Source organism: Pongo pygmaeus, chromosome 4, assembly GCF_028885625.2.
Source record: "Pongo pygmaeus isolate AG05252 chromosome 4, NHGRI_mPonPyg2-v2.0_pri, whole genome shotgun sequence".
NCBI classification, from domain to species: Eukaryota; Metazoa; Chordata; class Mammalia; order Primates; family Hominidae; genus Pongo; species Pongo pygmaeus.
The window spans coordinates 42085088-42104834 of record NC_072377.2 but is presented as its reverse complement, the minus strand read 5'-3'; the positions used below and the strand labels follow the sequence as shown (position 1 = coordinate 42104834).

Here is a 19747-nt window from a genome sequence, read left to right as displayed (position 1 = left end):
ATGCAGGTCGTCTGTTTCATTTTGCTTTGGACTTGTAGGGCTTTTCTTAACTTTGCTTAAATCTCGTTTTAGAATAACATATGTACCAAAGTCAAATGTTGAAAATTCAAGATATATTCTGAGAAATCTAGCTTTCATCCTGGTCCTTTCCATCTGGTTCCTCTCCTCCTGCCTCCACCACAAGTAACCATTTTTTTAAGTTTTGGTTATGCTTCCATTGTTTCTTTTTTTTTAACTACACACACACACACACACACACACACACACACACACACACTTTTATATTCCCTTTCTTAAATATGATATATATATATATACACACACACTTTTATATTCCCTTTCTTAAATATGATATATATATATACACACACACACACATATATATATACCTTCTCCGTTTTAACTTAATAAGACCACTCTGTAGCGTTATACAGAAATATACCTCATGGATTTTTACAGCTACATACTACTCAATCATGTGGCTATACAAGGATTTAGAATAATCTATTTTTAAGTATGGTATTTAAATTTAAATAACTATTAGTTCATTGAATGCTTCTGACTTGTGAGTTAAGTCAAAACTTTTGTGACCAAAAGGTATCAGAAGCCAAGGCAATCAGGCTGATTGAAAAATCCAGTTTTAAATAGGGTATGTATAACATATTTAGATGACTAGTACATTTCAATACAGTGGGTTTTATATATATTTTGAGGGAGGGCTGAAAATGTTTTGAAAATTAATTGGATGTTTTCTTCCAGTCATATCCACAAAAAACATTAGAGATGCCTATCCAAGTCCTGATTTCTTCTCTGAAATCTGCTTCCCACCTAGAAAGACCGGCATGACTTGAACTAAGGAAAAGGCAGTGCTTTCCTGCCCAACAAGTTTGTCATTCAATTGTCTGGCTAATGAGTCAGCATGCTAAATGAGGTATGCCTATATACAGAACTAGACATTAAGGGAAACAGTCTAGTAATAGCTAATTCTCTTATGCTCTTATATACTACGCACTGAACTAAAGCACTCTGAACATTAACTTATTTATCTTCAATATCCTTGAGGTAGGTACTATTACTGCCGTAAAAATAAGATAAGGCAGCACAGGAAGATTAAATAACTTAAAGAAAGTCACACAGTTAGTATTATAAATGGCAGGGCTATGATTAAACTCAGGCCTTCTGGCTCCAGAGCTCAGAATCCTAACCACTATACTACCCCATCTTTAAAAGTTATTAGGACCAGAAGAAATAACATTCAGAAGTTAAAATAGTAAACTGAGATGATAAAAGTTTTAATTCTGATGCAACAGCCAAATATAAAAGAAAACAAGCAACAAGTAGGGGTGTATGGTTTTATTTTTTAAAAAATGTATATGCCCAAAAACAGTTTACTTGGAAATTTTCACTAGAAGAAATAACATGAAAGAACACCAGCATAAATACATAATACATACTTTAATTGTGGCTATATTAAATGTATCTTAATGTAATACCGCTGTAACATGGTATCATCTCATTGTTAAAAATTAAACAAAAAAAGAACATAAGGAAGTGAAACTAAAAAACTATAGAATCCTGGATTCTGTGGCAGATGGAGTACCCTTATTTAAGCTAGAAAAGGAGCCCTGTAAGGTAGAAAGAGAAAAGAGGCAAGCAATCTGAAACCATCATGTTAACCAACTGTGAGTTTTTAAAAATGTGGTTAAAATGAATCTAAGAATGCCTTTTAACACAGCTCACACTTTAATGAACACCAGAGAATTCACAGCAAGACTGTAAAGCTAGGAATGTAATGTTATTGTGGGGTTTTAGCCAGGACCCTCACTTCACTCTACTATATGCAAAAGAAGAAAGAAAAGTCTTTAGTCATGATTTGCACCTTAATCAGCATCAATTATTCTCAGTAGCCCAAAACCCTATAAATGCAGCAGAGCACACAGGTCTTTAACTAATTCTAAAAGCCTAGTTAACATCAAAAAAATTCATATTGGGAAAGAGCCATACACATTTAACGACTGTGAAAAGTCCTTTAACAGAGTTTTGGTAACCATGAGAGAATTCAAACCGAAGAGAAACCCCAAGTGTAAAAAATGCAACAAGGCCTTTAGGTATCACTCAACCATTAGCAAAATCCATAGGGGAGAGAAACCTTTTATGTGTAGCTGAAATGATAAAGTCTTAAGTAGTGACCCATTCCTTAATTCAATATCAGAACTTCTGTAAGAAAGAAACTTTATGAATGTGCTGAATATGGAAGGTATATAACCAAAGGAGGGAAATTTGAAGACACAAATGCTAAAGCAGTAGACAGTTCCCAACCACCCCTAAATATGATGGCATCCCACCCCTCTCCCTATCACACTAGCCCCTTACCCTAATTTATTCTTCTTCATGGTACTCATCACTTGACACTCTCTATACATTTATTACTTAAAATGCTTTGTCTAACTTCCTCCACTAGAATACAAGCTCTGAAACAGGAGGGGGTTTTAAAAAGCTATATCCTCAGGGTCTAGGATAAAATCTGGCATATGGTAGGCATACAATAGTTGAGTGAATTTACTGTAGTACTTTCCTTATGTAGGGTATTTGGTACCTTGAGGTTACTTCATTCTAAGTGAATGATTTAGCAGGCTTTAACATATACAAAAATGTGTTCGTTACTCTATAATACACCAGAGTAAAAAGCATTTTAACTGCTATGGTCTACAAATTATTCTCCACCTGTGTGGGGGATGGAAAGTTGTATAAAAAGCACCCAGTACTACCCTCATAATTGTACCAACCAGTGAGACCAAGTGGTCTACCAGGGTCATGAAGGTAAAATGAAGTTTCCAACTTCTTAAGAGAAAGTTCTCTTTTCTCAGGTTCAGAATCTAAACACTTTACTCCTCTCAGGATGACATATATCCCTATATGCCTTGTCAGCCACTGGTATAGAGGGCGTAGCAGTTTGGAATCCAATAGCAACAACCTTTTGTGCAAAGTTTGGCATTTAGAATCATGCCTCATTAATTCAAAAACATTACTAAGGGCCTACCATGCATTAAGCACTATGTATACAGGTAAATTTTTAAAATATGGAGTTTACCAACAATAAAGAAAATAATTACAAAGCAGTGTGATCAGTGCAATAACATGGGAGAGGAAGAGTAAGGGACCAGAACAAAGGAGCATCTAATTTGACTGAAAAGGGCTTTAAAAAGCCTATGAAAACAGAATCACTGAAGCTGAGTCCTAAGAGGTAGGTAGGTATTCACTTGGTCACAAAGAAGGATGTAGAAGTAATGATGTGTGCAAGGCTACTGAGGTTGAAAACACACAAAGCACATTTGGGGAAGAAGTGGAAGTACTTGCAATTGATCAGGATGCTCTAAAAAGAGGGATAGTCTGTGGTTCTAAAAACCATATTAAAAATAATTTAAATCTTTATACTTAGAAAGCACAAAGGTATTTTCATAATAAAACTTGCTAAAATGCTAAGTTAAATAAAAATCTTAGCTGTGTAACGATAAGCAAGGGGGCTGGGGCAGGAACTGAGAGATTCCCTTTGCCACAAAGGCTCTATATCAGAATTTGTATGTTTACCAAAGCAGCCTGCATTTTAACTGTTTGAGCAACACTGGACTAGAACATGATTACACAGGATGACTGCAGAGACATGGTTGGAAAGGTAGCCATTCTGTGTTGCCCTGATCTGTGGAAAATCCCAAAAAGAGAAAACTTACAAAGCAGAAAGGATTTTATATAAAAGACGAGGACTTGATGTTTGGACACACTGAGTTTAAAATTACTGTGGGATGTCTCATGAAGATATTTGATAGACAGTTAGAAACAAGGTTTAGAAAGCAAGAGATAAGTCAGGATACAAGTTACAGGTTTAAGACTCAGTCTGTTATTACAGGTGGTAAAAGAAGCCATAGTTATGAATGACATTGTATAAAATATGTAAAGTAAAAAAAAAAGACAGAGAGAGAGAAAAAAAATCTAGTGAAGATCAATACCTAAAAGGTAGGCAGAAAGTGAGACAACACTTTGTGGGGAAATGAGGGAGACAGCAGAGATGAAACCAACGTGTAGCACAGTCGCCTTTGATAGGAAGCAGGCAACCTCTTTTCCTCTAAAACAGGGGAAAATGAGTAAAGTTGGTAAATACAAGTTGACCTCTTCATAGTCTCAATTTTCTGTTCAATAGGAGGAAGAGCCATATGCTAGGGGAGGGGCAGAGGGCCTAAGGAAAGTAATGAAGTTTGGCTCAGCCACAGTGGGAAATGGGAGAGGCCACCCTAGTAACAAACATAAGGGTTACATTGAGGGCTTTTCTAAGGCTGAAGTGAAACACTTGTAGTAATTCTACTTTGAAGGACTACCCATCACAAAGAACTCAGCATCCCAGAAAAGGTAGATAACAAATAGGATTAATCTGAGGTTGAGGGCTTGCCGAAGGACTAGACTAAAAGACCAGGGAAAGAAGAATAACTGGTGAGATTAGTTCATATAGTGTCCCATAAAGCTGAGGGTGGATAGAGAAGAAAGCCTGAAAGGGGCTGACAGTTTAGGAGGAAGGGGAGCAGTCAAGAAAAGGGGGTAAGAAGGAACTAAAGAATGTGGAACGAACATAAAGGAGAGAAAAGTCAATAAAATAAGGAAGTGAAAAAACTGAAAAGAGGGCAGTTATCAGTTACTGAAATTTTACCAGAAAGAGAAACTCAAGATGGTGACATTCAAAGTGCGGCCACAGGAGTAAGCTGCTGGAATGTAATAAAGTCACTGGGCAGAAGTCCAAGGTATCAGCAAGGTATCAGAAAGATCATCCAAAAATGACAACAGGAGTTGAGGTAGACAGAAAGACCATGAGCAAGATATCAAGTTAGGCTCTCTGGCCTTTAACACTCACCCCTATTATTAAAGGCAGAAAACATTAAAATTTCAATATGGTATGAAAAGATGTGCTATAAAAACATATGAACTAATGGTAGACTAACCTAACTTGGTTTTTATCTTCATTACTCACTTGAAAAGCCATGCATTTTCTTTTAAACAAAATAGAAAAATAATTTTTAAATTTTTATAAAATGGCTAAAGGAAGTAGAAATTTTAAATACAATTAGTAATACATGGCAAAATAATTAAACACAATGATTCCTTTGTGAGATCTTTCATTATTTACCTTATTGAAAATGGAATCTGAATATTAGTCATAATCTTTCATTTTGCCTACATTTATATCCATAGTATGTATTCAAAGCAGTGAAGTAACTTGACTTTAATTTCTGAAGCATGGCAAACTTCAAGGTAGGGAGATTAATAAATAATCTAAAGATGATAAAAGTGGTAAACTTGTGCTACATATACCACAATAAAAAAAAAGTAATAGAAAAAATCTTTGTAAAGCTAAATTGGGTTGCTACTCATTATTAGTAACATAACATCTGTATTTCAAGGTGAGTTTGAACAACACTTTAGAAATTAAAGAATCATCCCTTCATAGGTTTACTAATATATAATGAAAAAGATGGTGATGTTGTTTTAGTAGGGTACCCAAGCTGGTTATCTTTATGCAGTGTAATGTTCTCATATTCAGCATCAACATGTCTTCTTTTTTGGAACTCTCTTTTCCGTTTCATGGGTTTTGTTGTTTTTCTATTTGAAAAGGACTAGATGAACTTACTAGTTACAGCGATGATGAAAGAAGTTTAAAATTTGTTTTGCATTCGTTGTATTCCATTCTTGTTCTTTCAGGGGTCCTTCACACACAGATACATACTTTTTCAAGATTTTTTCTCCTACTTCTCGGAAATCCAAGGGTTCCTTGTATGTAGTGCAGCCTGCTCCAGAAACACTAGTATCCACTTCATGATTTTCTGGTTGCTGATCAGCACAATACTTCGATCCCCAGTAACACATTTCTCCACTGTACATCATAGCCAGCAGATGAATGTCACTAAATATTCCTGGGAAAGTCATTTAGGTTGACAGATTAGAATTAAAAGCTTAAAAAGAAACCGTAGTTATTAACTAAACTCTAATTAAAGTTCCTTTTGTCATTAAGCATTTTCTATTCTCACTTTAACAGTAACACAAAAGCCAAATATGACTAATATAGTCTTCATTTAATTAGCATTTTTTAATATCGATTTTACTGATAAAGGAGGCCCATTACAAAAAGAAAAACAGAGTACCAGAGAATTTTTTTAGAGAACCATTTAGGTAAGTGTTTTTGACCTTTTTGGGGTCCACTCTATAACTTCTTCGAGAATCAATTTAAGGAATAGAACTTCTCCCAGAATATACACCCCAAATTCTGCAGTCAATTTCAGAGTACTTATAAACTCCCTGAATTACATCCATGGACACACCCTTCATTTTGGGGTATGCTCTAGGATCATTCACATAGCTAAAGTCAAGTATCGTAGACCTCCTATATTCTCTAAAAGACTAAGAAATTATCATGCATAATCATGCCTGAGAGTCCATACAATTTTAAATTATTAAAGGTGTTATTTCCAAGATGCTTTGTATTACCAGAAAAAAAGAGAATATGCTGCAGAATTTTCATCAAAAGTTGAACTCTTTCTTCTTATAGGTAGTTTTTCCAGTAGGCAATTATATAATTAAACATTTATGGTGCATAAAGTGTATTAATTTGGCAGAAAGACAAATAAACCTAGAATAAAAAAGATCTGGGTATAAATTACTGGCTTTGTGTCTTTGGGCAAGTCACCAAAGCTCTTTGAATCTCAGGTTTTAAATCTGAAAAATAAGGAGTTTGCATCCCCTACTTAATTCCTGGAATTTTCCTAAAGAACATAAGAAATAAAAATGTAACTTCTTAAAGCCATTAAAGAAAAAATAAATGATGTATTCTAATGTGCTTCTGTGATTAGAAAAGATTACTTCAAATAAATGAGCATCATAATGTCTGTTGTTCACCTAATATGATTCAACAAAAGTGACTATGATGGCACTGGATATGAAAAATTCAGCTTTCAAAATAGCGGTAGTTTCTGTTTTGAATCTATTGCAAGCTTTTTAAAGTATCGAAATTTGTTCCCACAGTTTTCACCTTCACTTCACCTCAATTTCTGCTTATAAAGAGTACCAAGAGAAACAACAGGCTCAGCAGAATAGCTGAATGAATGGTGATATGGTTTGGCTCTGTGTCCCCATCCAAATCTCATCTTGAATTGTACCCTCATAATTCCCATGTATTGTGGGAGGGACCCAGTGGGAGATAACTGAATCGCGGAGGCGGTTTCCCCCATACTGTTCTTGTGGTAATAAATAAGTCTCAAGCGATCTAATAGTTTTATAAGGGGTTTCCACTTTCACTTCTCTCTCCTTCTGTCTTGCCACCGCCATGTAAGAAGTGCCTTTTGCCTTCTGCCATGATTATGAGGCCTCCCAGCAACGTGGAACTGTGAGTCCATTAAACCTATTTTTTCTTCCCAGTCTTGGGTATGTCTTTATTGGCAGCGTGAAAACGGACTAATACAAATGGCTATACGATAAACAGTGGTTCTCAAACTTTTGCCTTCAGAACTTATTCCTTCTTTCTAACTGTATGTTTGTACTCGTTAACCCAACCTCTCTTCATCACCCTCCTCTCACTCATACAACCTTTTGTGATACCAGCTCCGATTTGTAGGGGTGGGAGGCTCCTCAGTGGTATTAAGGGCATAAACAAAGGGTGTAAAAGTTGGACAGTTTTTTATTTACCCCCATGTGATTCCAGGTTTATTCTGACAATGCAATTTTTATAACCCTTTTATCTGATAAGGCCATGTCCAAAGATTAAAATTCTCTGGCCCCATTTCACAGAAGAATGAGACTCAGAGGTGAGATACAAGGGCTTACTGCATAAAATTTAATGATATACAGATAATGTCTAAACAATACGATTATCTTACCTTAGAAAAAGTAACAAAAACCATACACAGTTTTGAGTTATCTAAAATTAGGTAAATTATCACCAAGATCTAGCCACAGAAAATTTGATGTCCCTAAATGCTAAGAATTACTTAGAATTGTATTTTATATTGACTAACAAAAAATAATTTGAGCCTCTCGAATTAGGACTTAGGAGTAATTCAGCCTATGAAAAGTAGGTTTCCTGGCTTCTAATCTAATCATGTTCAGATAGATACATTTGGGCAAAGCAGCCTTTTTTTCTTTTTTCTCAGAGTCTCACTCTGTTACCCAGGCTAGAATGCAGCTGTGCGATCAGGGCTCACTGCAGCCTCAAACTCCTGGGCTCAAATGATCCTCCAACCTCAGCCTGCCATGTAGCTGGAACTACAGTCACGCGCCACCACGCCTGGCTAATTTTTTTTTTTTTTCGTTTTAGTTTTTGCAGAGATGATGTCTCACTATGTCTTGAACTCCTGGCGCCAGTTTTCTCAAGTGATCATCCTGCCTTGGCCTCCTAAAGGAGGCAAACTTATGTTTGTTTTGTTTTGTTTTGTTTGAGACAGAGTCTGGCTCTATCCCCCAGGCTGGAATGCAGTGGTGAGATCTTGGTTCACTGCAACCTCCACCTCCCAGGTTCAAGAGCAAAGTTCTTTAGATGAGAACAAAAGGCCGACACCCTAAGAGGACTTAGGACAGTATGTAGCAAACTGCTGTGGTGCCTATACTGTTTCTTTTTGCCTGGAAAATGCTACCCTATCTGACCCTTTTAATTCCCTTGCTGAAGAACCAACTGAAACTAGGAGCTAGTAAATTCAAAGTATGACAAAGAGACGCCACCAATATTACATGCTTCCTGAAGAAAAAACTCCAGGCTATTAGAGTGTCTTACTTTATAACTAGAAATGGGAGAATTAGGAAAACAGGTGATTTGTGCCACTCCCTTTGGTTCTAAATGAGCTTTAGTGCCTACCCCCACCTTTTTCTTTTAAAGTGTCCCACATTAAGAATTCAATTTAATCAGTCCATGTGTATAAATAGAAATGTTTTAAAAGCCATTTTCAATGCCCCTAATTGGTTCCTAGTTATCTGAAATAACTAATAACTAGTATATACTTGCCATAAATACATCAAATATCCCATGTTTGTCAAAATGTCATGCCCACTGAGGGAGTTTTTGTATTCACAATAAGTTGTTTTAGAATAAAATATTTGTCTAAATGAGCAGAAAGTAATAATTTTTGGCCATCAGGTCACTTAAATCACTATTTTTTTTCTATGAAATGCTTTCAAATAGAACAATCCAGGAGAGGCTAACAAAGAAACAGGAAGAATTAAAACATATTTAATATACTAGAATATTTCCAAAGAGGTATTCTAATTATTCTTCATATTTCATTTTTTTCCCATCAAAACTTCAGATGAAGTATAAAAAAGTTTACACATGTGATCTAATGTTACTTGCAGCTATTTGACCTTGAACAATTCACTTGCATTTACCTGGATCTCAGTTCTTCCATTTATAAGGAGATGGTAAAAGTAAGTGGTTCTTCTCTCCTCACACACAAGTCTAAAACCCAGATGATGCTCTATATTCAGTTCCTAGAATTTTCAAGTACACAGATGCTTGTGGCAGAAATTTATAGTTGCCAACCAGTATTCATTCTCCCCAATACCTCCTTCTTAGTAAAGAATCTTAATTTTATTTGGGATGGCAATGTATCAGGTTAAGGACTATACTTCCCAGGTTTCCTTATAGCTAAGTAAAGTCATCTGATTAAATTCTGGCCAGTGAAATGGAGGTTGTAAGAAACTTCTGAGAAGGATGGTCTAAAGGAACAGACTTGGCTGAAATTCCCTTTTGCCATTCCTGTAGCCTGAAACACAGGTGAGATTGAAGGAACTCCAGGAACATCTTGGGATACTGAGAATAAAAGCAATGTCCTAAACAGAGAAGCATGCTGCACAGTCTGGAAAGTATCATTTATTTTATGTTCTATATAAAGTGCCTCCTCATGAAGAGGGGGTCTGGTTTTAAAGAAGAATGGAGGAAAAAGGTAAGAACATGATGAGATGGAGCCACTGTACCAGCTCTGGACCTTTACTGTGCGAAAGATCACTAAATGTCTACCTTGTTGAAAAGTTACTTCCATTCGGTTACAAGTAGCCAAATCTAGTACTGATAAAATGCTGACTGAGGCTTGATATGGTTTGGCTCTGTGTCCCCACCCAAATCTCATCTTGAATTATAATCCCCAGGTGTTGTGGGAGGAAGCTGGTGGGAGGTGACTGGATCATGTGGGTGGTTTCCCTCATTCTGTTCTCGTGATAGTGAGTGAATTCTCATGAGATCTGACTGGTTTTATAAATGATAGTTTTTCTTGCACTCACACATGCTCTGTCTCACCTGCTGCCATTTAAGACATGCCTGCTTCCCCTTCCATCATGACTGTAAGTTTCCTGACACCTTCCCAGCCATGTGGAACTGAGAGTCAGTTAAACCTCTTTTCTTTATAAATTACCCAGTCTCAGGTAGTATCTTTATAGCAGTGTGAAAACAAACTAATTACAGGGCTGTGTGAGGATGCAAAATGAGCAGAAGGAACACAATATATAACTTCCAAAATTACTAAACACAAGGGATTAGAAATATTTTTCTGTATTACATCAAAAGATTTTATCTTTGAATTTTATATAAACCCTTTTATTACTTATTACTTTTTTGTCTATAATCTACCTTGACATTTATTTAAATCAGAGTGAAATCTAACAAACTTCCTAAAATCTTAAGAAGCTTTAAATCACTTAGAAAATTTAATGAGAGATCACATTACCTGCACTCAGTAATTTAGCTGTGTCTAGGTCTTGGAAAGAAACTCCTTCATTTAACTGGATAGGACATCGATAATTTAGCATCTGTAGCAAGTAACTGATTCCATCAAGAAGGTACTAAATAAAAGTCAGAGCCAAAGAATTGAAAGTATTATATGCAGAGATACATAAACTTCAAATACCAATATTTTCCATTCTTTACTCAAGAGAAAATTGGTTAATATATAGGCATAGCTTATAGCTATTCTATTTCAATGATATAAAGACCCACCATCCCAAGACTCTGCTAATATAAATATACCCCTTGAAATGCTCTAGTAGTAAAAAAGAGTACTAAAAAAAAAGAACACATTAACCAGAAACACATTTCAGTAATATACTTGTTAAGATGTTATCAGAGGAAGAAAAGAATAAAGATAATAAAGATGTGCTCAACAACAATGTATTAAAAACATGTATGTGCTTACAATTTAGAAATATTATGATCAAGCTTTTATATCTGCAAGTATGGCATCCCATTTCAAGCCCACCTAAATTGTGTGTACATTTAACCCAAGTTAGAATCCTTAGTGATACAATACCAAGACTCATATTTTGGATTTAATGATTCAGTCATAATGGTCAAGGGAATCAGAGGGCCACAATTTTCTAGAAGCAGGGTCATGTGAGTTCCTTAGAAGTGATCTGCTGACAGGCTCACAATCAAGTGTTTCTTTCACGACAAAAATTTTTTAAAAGTTTAGAAATTAATATAGTTTATCTTATACTTAAAACAATACAAGTCCTAAAAAAAAAGAACTTCACAGATTACAAAGTGCTTTCACATGTTATCTGATTTTGTCTTCACAACAAGCCCAACTTATTTATGATTACCCAGCTAGTAAATAAAAGACATAGAATACAAACTATGTTTACTCTTAGTAGTAAAACAAAGACAGCTTTCTGAAACCTCTAAATGTCAACAATGAAAAATGTGTAAGGAATGTCTTCTTACCTTTTTAAGCAAACTGGATTTTCTTAAGAGCCACTCTCTTCTTTTTGTAAGAGAATGACAATACATATACAGCAGGGCTCCTCGTCTCCAAGAGAGACATTCCAGTAGCTCATCCCCAAGCAAATTGCAGTGCTGAAACACACAAAAAAAGACATAGCTAAAAAGGGAAACTGGCTGTCTATAAAAGTTGAAGTTAAATTTCAAAAACTCATCAATTAAAAACATTCTCAAGTCACAAAATGTGCCTTGTTTAGCTGCTTACACAGGAAGGCCTTACTTTCAATCAATTATAAATATGCAATTCTATTAATATATGAAAATTAAAATAACTACTTCAATTTACTAGTAGTTTTACAAAATAATTTTAAAAATATTTTTACTAGCAAATTCCCCTAACAGGTTTGCAATATAAGCAGTCATCATCTCATTAAAAAGGTAACTTTTCACGATTACATTACTTGAAGTGAGATCATATCTATTTCTACTACCGCTGGAATAAAATAATGAAAATTTACACCCAAAAATAATTTTAATAAATCAAAATTTTTAAAGTGGTTTGTCATTGAAATTTGGAGATATTTCCACAGCCTCTCCTGATAAATAAATAGAGAAAAAAAATATATCTAAGTAGACAGTCAGCAGGCAGTTAAAGATGAGAAATTATTTGCTTGAAAGAGTATCCAGGACTAGAGATACAAATCATAGGATTATCCAAATAGAGATGACAGTACAAAGCCTGTGAACAGGTTGTCAAGCAAAGACAGAATAGAGATTATTAGTGATGAAAGAGACATATCTGGCTAGTACCTGTGCTTCTAGAATGGAAGGCAGGACAGTTGCTAGCAAGAGAAGACATTTCAGAGATGAAGAAGTGGAAAAGGAGCATGCAGGGTCTCAGAGGGAGGGGGTGATCAACATTAAGAAGGGGAGCAAATGTTCGAGAGAATAAGGACTATAAGAACAGATGTGGTAATTAATAGTGACCTTCAAGAAAACAGCATCTGCAAAAGTAAAGCGGGTCGAAATGGGAATATCTATGTTAAAAAAAATGATTAGGCACAGCTATTACAATTCTATTATGCAAATATTCTGAAATACATTTAGTAAAATATGATACTTTTGTTGCAACATTGGTCTGAAGTGTTAAGCTCTTTTATCTCCCTCTTCCAATCTTAATTTAAGAAACAAAGATACAATCAAGAAGAAAAAATATAGACTCCAAAGAGCAGGACAGCAAGTACCAGCAATATTCCATCATAATTAACAGGAATGTAAAACTTACTTTTGGATGCATATTATTTTCCTTGACTAAAATTTCTGGTTCTGAAAGAAAACTGATCAGCTCTTTTACTTTCTGTGAAGAAGAGTCTTCAGGAAAATCTTCATCTACTAGCTTGTTCTCCTCAAAATATGTCATGTCCAAAATAGCCTTAAAAAAAAAAAAAAGAAAGGTATCTATCAATGATTTAAAATTGAAAAAAAAACAATTCTTACAGTTTAACCTTGCATATATAGGTGCTTTATTACACATTTAAATCTTCTAGCTCAGTATGTAAATTTGAGAAGTAAGCAAAACGTCTAGATGTAAATATACTTTGAGAAAGATTTTAAAGAAAACTTCATAGGTATTTTACTAAAGTAGTGAATTAATGATAATCTTTCTTTCCCTCAAAAAAGAAAATAGAGCTTTGTTTTAATTTACAGAATTTAATCATATATAATTATGAAAAAGGTAATTATTATATTCTGCTATTTATATAATCCCTGAAAATTTTCTAAATGCCTGCTGTATCAAGTTAAGGTCACTACTTCCAGTTTTGAACCTTCAAAGGATTTATTTGTTTTCCCAAATACAGAGCCAGCACTAGGGGCATATGTATCCTGCCACCCAATAGAGGAAGCATACCATCAACATATGCAACTCAAACACTAAGCCCCCAGTATTCCTAATTATTAGAGATGCTGTTAAAGCATATTAAGACTCCCCAATCCTTTTTCCTTTTTTAATCTATTGAACTAAGACTAAGGAAACTGGGTTCTAGTGTCAGTTCTACCACTAATCACTTAACTAACCAAAGACAAGTCAGTTTTACCTTTTTTGAGCCTCAGTTTCTTAATTGGCTAAAAGATAAATTGGACTAAAATACCTTTCAAAGTTCCTTGTTGGAGTATAAAATTAATTAACATATGTAAGGTACTAGAAACGCTACCTAGCATCCAGTTAGTGCTTTTACTTTCTGTGAACATGAGGAGTAAGTGTTATCGTGTGAAAGGCCTAAGCCAGTAAGGAGAGATCATCATATATGATTTCATCATCATATGAAAGGTGATCTGTTGATTCAGAACCATAAATAGGGTTTAAGAGAATCTTAAAATTGAAGTCTGTATCTCTAGGTCTTTTGCCTTATTCCAGTAAGTAAGTTAAAACGTTTGGAACACTCTCAAGTGAAAAAAATGAGATGACGTAAAACACATACAGACAAGCACAGAGTCTTCTGAACGGAAAGAAAGCCAAGCAAAATACCTGCCAAACTTAAACAGTTCTCTGTGGTTTGTGAGTAGCTGTTAGGCTTACTCAGCCATAGTGTTTGAAGGCAGAAGCTATCTTTAGAAATTTCCTAACAGGAAGAACACCACCAAGCATTTAAATGCTATAAATGGGCACTTTGGAAGCCTAACTAAGTGTACTGTACTTTCTGTAACCACTTCAGTTTTATTATCCCTTAGCAATCCAAAAAGGGCACATGAAAACACTCTATCAACTATAAAGTGCTATATAAATGTTAGTTACTATAATAAAATTACATTTCCTGATGTTAGCATGCCTCAGCAGTGTTTCAGAAAACCAAGAAAAAAAGGTGTTGTCCACACAGCAGCCTGATGTGGAAAGGAAAGTTAAAAAAAAAAGTGGGTGAACAGAAAAATCGCATAGATATGCATGACACTAGCAGGGAGAATAATATTGAGAATCCTAGGGAAGGTAAATTTCAGGGGAAAAAAAAAAAGTCAGGGCCCTTATATACTCCCCTACTCCCTCTGAAACTTTCAAGAGATTGGACATTGCACACACTAGTGTCCTGTTCAATTATCTCTAAAGGAAAACAATTCCATTATCTGTAAGATTTTCTTCCTGACTTTTCTTATTAACACATCTAATAAATCTTACTGCCTCAAAGTTTTAAGTTTTTGTGTTTTATTCATAGTTTTTTGGACAAAATTAAACACTCGAAATATGGAATAAACTGATTTCATTTTACCTAAAGTTGGAGTCAATCATCTAAATAAACAACCTGCCCTCATAAAATGCCAGAGTCCACCACTCTTTCAGTACCTGTGTGTAAAGTTCTAGAAGATTTGATGGATTTGAACATTCTTTCTCTTCTCCACACAGGAGTTTCAATTTTTCTAATGCTGCAGAGGCCCGAATTAAAAAGTGATCTATAAGAAATAAAAACATGAGGATTACTTCACCTAGTTTCAGAGTGTTATTTAAACAAAAAACAAATTATGTATGAAGATGAAATGGTGAAATGACAAGATGAAATAATATTATGGCATATGGAGAAACAGCATTATAGTAATAATATCTTATCTAAAACATGAAATATCTCATAATGCCTAATCCTAATTAAGTAAATTTATCATGAAAATTTTTTCTACAAAGCAAAATACTGAAAACTTTCTAGAGTCACTCTTGCCATTTCTTAAATGCAGTCTGTATTCTCATTATGCTTCTTTTATGATAATGCACTCAAAATAGTTAAATTTAAAACTTACTGGAATATACAAATAATATACATAAATTACAGAAAGGGCTTCCACTGAAAACTTAAAATTTCATGAATGTAGTTGCAAATGTTATTCAAAAGACCATGATTGACCAAATCGAATTCCTTATAAAATGCCAGCATTATGAGCAATTTTATAATTGTGTTTATATCTACTACAATTAAAATTACATAATACATCTGTGTATTTAATTCCTTTAAAAACTTAGAAACAAATTACCTCATTTCCTCAAAACCTGGAAGAAAAGGAACTAAATACTTCTAGTAAGTCCTCTAATCACAATTCACCCTCCCTCCGCCTTCACCATCTCCTGATTTTTTTTCCCTTTCTCTAATGTCATAATCCCTTTGTTGCTTCTATGATTTCACCTTCTCTTATGTGTCCACTTCAAGGTACTGTCCACCCTTCTACAGCACTTCATGTAGTCAAATTTAGATACATCCATAATCAAGACACTAAACTCCCTGAGTTTACCTCTCTGTGCTTCCCTTCTGAAACATACTCTGATATTCTAAAATATATCCCTTTCTTCTTCACCGGCCAATGAACAGATAGTGTAGCACTTGGTGTAGGCCTACCTGTTCCAGCCTCAGGAGTTACACAGATAAGCTGCTCATTGTTGGAGCAAAAGCACCATCAGGTTATGTCTGTTGGCAATCATGTGACTGCTGCCTTAAGTCTTCTCAGGTAAAGCCTGAGAATGCATTTTGACTGCTGTAAGATCCACATTCACTTGACTTGAAATCTACTACTTAGCACTGTCCTTCCATCTCTCATTAGCCCAGAAGTGACATCCACACAATGTAGAAAAAGATTCTACTATAAACTGAAATTATATGGAATATGACATTCCTTAGGTGCTTCTTTAGAGAGTGTGTTGATATTTTGTTTAACTTGCAGGATTATTTTCAATGTAAAGATTTGCATTGAACTCACTAAACCATTGCTGAAAGAGTATGTCACATAAATTGATGACATAATTACTGTGGCAGGGGTGTGGTGGTGGCATAGCTCACATTTTGGAAAAGCCCATAAAATGCAGTATTTTGACTAGAACTATTTAGTCAAAGTAATGACTGGCAAAGCAAAAGATGAAACTGATTCTTATATAATCTCTGGAAGAACTCCCTCATGACGTACTTCCATAGAGTAAACAGATTGTGCTTGTAAGATGATAAATAAATTAACAAAAATTGGCTAGAAATTAAAAAATGCATTCTTAGATGAAATAATGTCTGGCTGTATCTCATCTAATCTGAAGAAGACAATGGAAATCATCAAACCCCTATATCCTAGTATAAATATATACTCGTTACATTAAAGAACAAAGTTTGAATGTATATTATTCTTGTTGAGTGGAAAAATAATGCCAAATTCAATGCAAGTACATGAAATCTTGTTTTAATTAAAGTTCATAAATCTTGTAATATTTTTAAGATTGAACTGATTTCCATGCTGATCAATGGCTCATAATGTGGACCACTAACATTGTCATTATATTCTAGTAAATTTTCAGAAGTATAAAGCCTTCAAACAAGAATTCCATATATAGCACATGACTTTTATTTCCAGCTCTGATTCATTCCAGATTAAAGAACTCTTCCAAGGGAAATGAGAATGGCTTTTTAGTTCAGTGATAAGTGAATAAAAAACATTCTTTGGTCTCTTTGGACTGGTTCAAGTGAATCTGGAATTAGAGGTAACTTAGATACACTTTAAAGTTAATAGCTCCTACTACCCAAGAATTATTCATGTGAATCCACAGACCAAAATATAAGTCGGCTTCAGGGTAGTCTGTAGGTCTTTAAAGAACACACTCCTGGCCTGGCACAGTGGCTCACGCCTGTAATCCCAGCACTTTGGGAAGCCAAAGAGGGTGGAATGCTTGAGCCCAGGAGTTCAGGACCAACCTGGGCGACATCGTGAACCCAGTTTTACAAAATATACCAAAGTTAGCCGGGCGTGATGGTGTGCGCCTGTTGTGCCACTACTAGAGGGGCTCCAGCCTGAGCGACAGAATGAGACTCTGTCTCTAAAAACAGAACAAAACAAAACAAAACAAAACACTCTTGAGAAATGATAATCCGGCAAAAAATATTCACTGAAACTAAGGCATTTCATCATAGACCCTATTTAATAAGAAATTCACCAACTATTCAATCGCTTAAGAAAATGTTCCACTACTGTTTTCCTATGAGTACGATGATATGAGTCAGTCCACAAGAATTTTAAAAACTATCTGTAGCAATTGCTCAAACTCAAAAAGGAATAATGTAGAATCTAAAGGCAGCTGAGACGTAATGAAAAGAATTGGACTTAAATTCAGAAGGTTGAGGTAATTCCCTAGCCCAGTTTTTCCTAACAGCTTAGACCTTTCCAAAACAAGTATGCCAATACTTAACAGAGCCCTTGTGAGAACTGGCATGATGTATGGGGCAGAATAGTCTACACACCAATGTAAAGCTCTTCTATGGAATGTTGTTTTGAATCCAAAACGTAAAACGCAAATTACAACGCAGCAGTGAAAAAGTGGAACTGTTATACATGCCTTTTTATCTTTACAGGATGCAAACCACCATTACTAATTTGAGTGTTATCATTCATCTTAGCCATTTATTTAAACTTCTGTATTTTATTTAGATTCTGCCCTTTTTCCAATCGCTACCGAGACAGTTTACACCAGCACAGATCTGGACAGATTTTCCATGGGTTCTGAATAATGCGGTTTTCGAAGACAACGCCTTGGCAATGTGAGTTCTGGGAAGTGGGCAATCAATGGCGCAGGGGGGATCAGAAGCGACAGACCTCGGGTAACCACTTGCGGCCTGGGACCCAAAGGAACACAGGCCTCAGCCTCTAGCCCTGACAGCCACCAAGCGCCAGTACCTTAGCGCCGTCTGCCCCGCCCGCCCGCCTCCCTCTCCTCCGCTCCCTCACCATCTTCACCGGCAGCTTCGCTAAGTTGCTGTATGTGGGCCTGAGCCAGATCCCCGAGCTCTTCCACTCTTCTCACCACACTGGAGACTGCAGCCGCCATGGCCACAATCGGCTGGCGCCCCCCGGTCACGTGACCGTGTTGGCCCGCAATCACCTGATTCCCCCGGCACGGGCGGGGCCTAGGGCGGAACTCTCCTGGTTGGTGGGAGGAGACATCAGCTCCGGAAGAGGGCTGGCTCAGGCCGGCAAAGGTCGTTCCGGGTCATTTTTCCCTCCTGGACTTCCCTTCCCTCCCATAATCCTGAGCAGCAATGAGAGTAGGGGCGGGTGTGACGTTGAGACACGCCTCTCTCTTGCCCCCTCCTGTAAGCCAATAGGGAGCCAGCCGTGCCCCTCGGCTGACCCAATCGGAAGTCAGCTCTCTCCGCCTGCCTCCTGGAAGACAGCTTGGTGTCGTCTGGCTGGCAGGATGCGGATTGTCGTCCGCACTCCCACTTCCCTATCCGGCGGGGGAACCACAGTCTGGAGGGCGGACGCGAGGGTCTGGAGAGAGGACTGTCAGTTTTGGCCTTGTAGTAAGGAGGTTGCTAAAATAAAGTGATTATGATCTCCTGGTCCGAAACGGAAACCCCACCGGCCCCCTGTGTAACACATCCAAGTCTCCAAGAGTTTGTTGTACATCTGGATGGGGAGCTCCAAACACTAGTGGAGTTGCCATTCTACGTGGTTGAATATTGCTTTTCTAAATCTGATTTTTAGCAGTCGAATTTATCTCTGACCTCCCTTGGAGTTCACATTTAAACTACTTTAGACATCTTGCGTCCAGTGGTACTAAATTCTGCGGCCACAAAACTATTTTCATTTTTCTTTCATCTCAAGACCTTCCCTTAAGGCGCTAATTGTGCATGAGGTTCATCCTCTCAACCGGGAGTTTCAAAGCACTCAGTCAGCAAGTCTAACTTCACTTTGCATTCTGTGACTGCTTTCTTGCCTCTGGTCAAACAAATCGTTAACTCTGTGTATTCATTTCTCAGTTTGACACACTATATCTTGAATAATCTTCATCCTATTATTTCTTATGGAAGGTAGTTTTTTTATATGTAATAGAAAAATACTAAAAATAGAGAAAAAGTGTATTGTGATTTATAAGTGATTGACCACAATGACTCTCTAACTGACATTTGTAATACCAGTTTCTTCTTCTGACAATTCACCCTAAATATAGAGGACAGGAATCATGTATTTTGTGTCCTTGGTGCCTCATACAGTGCCTGGCACATATGCACT

The 19747-nt window shown here is 36.3% G+C and overlaps 1 protein-coding gene across 1 annotated transcript; it reads right to left on the bottom strand.

Moving 5' to 3' along the window:
• Positions 1-1338: 1338 nt before the first annotated feature.
• RIMOC1 (RAB7A interacting MON1-CCZ1 complex subunit 1) lies at positions 1339-18773 on the bottom strand. The gene is made up of 6 exons (XM_054489116.1): positions 18461-18773; positions 15066-15172; positions 13017-13163; positions 11735-11866; positions 10743-10857; positions 1339-5954 (listed from the first exon to the last, which is right to left on the bottom strand). Exons 1-6 carry the CDS (start codon positions 18558-18560, stop codon positions 5671-5673), a joined length of 885 nt encoding a protein of 294 aa, XP_054345091.1. The 5' UTR covers positions 18561-18773; the 3' UTR covers positions 1339-5670.
• Positions 18774-19747: the final 974 nt, after the last annotated feature.

Excerpts from the sequence above, each read along its gene's own strand:
- RIMOC1 (XM_054489116.1), bottom strand. The coding sequence starts at position 18,560 with ATGGCGGCTGCAGTCTCCAGTGTGGTGAGAAGAGTGGAAGAGCTCGGG. Across the intron at positions 13,164-15,065 it reads TTCTAGAACTTTACACACAG|GCTATTTTGGACATGACATA; the intron begins GTACTGAAAGAG and ends TTTTTTTTTAAG. Across the intron at positions 10,858-11,734 it reads AATCCAGTTTGCTTAAAAAG|TACCTTCTTGATGGAATCAG; the intron begins GTAAGAAGACAT and ends ACTTTTATTTAG.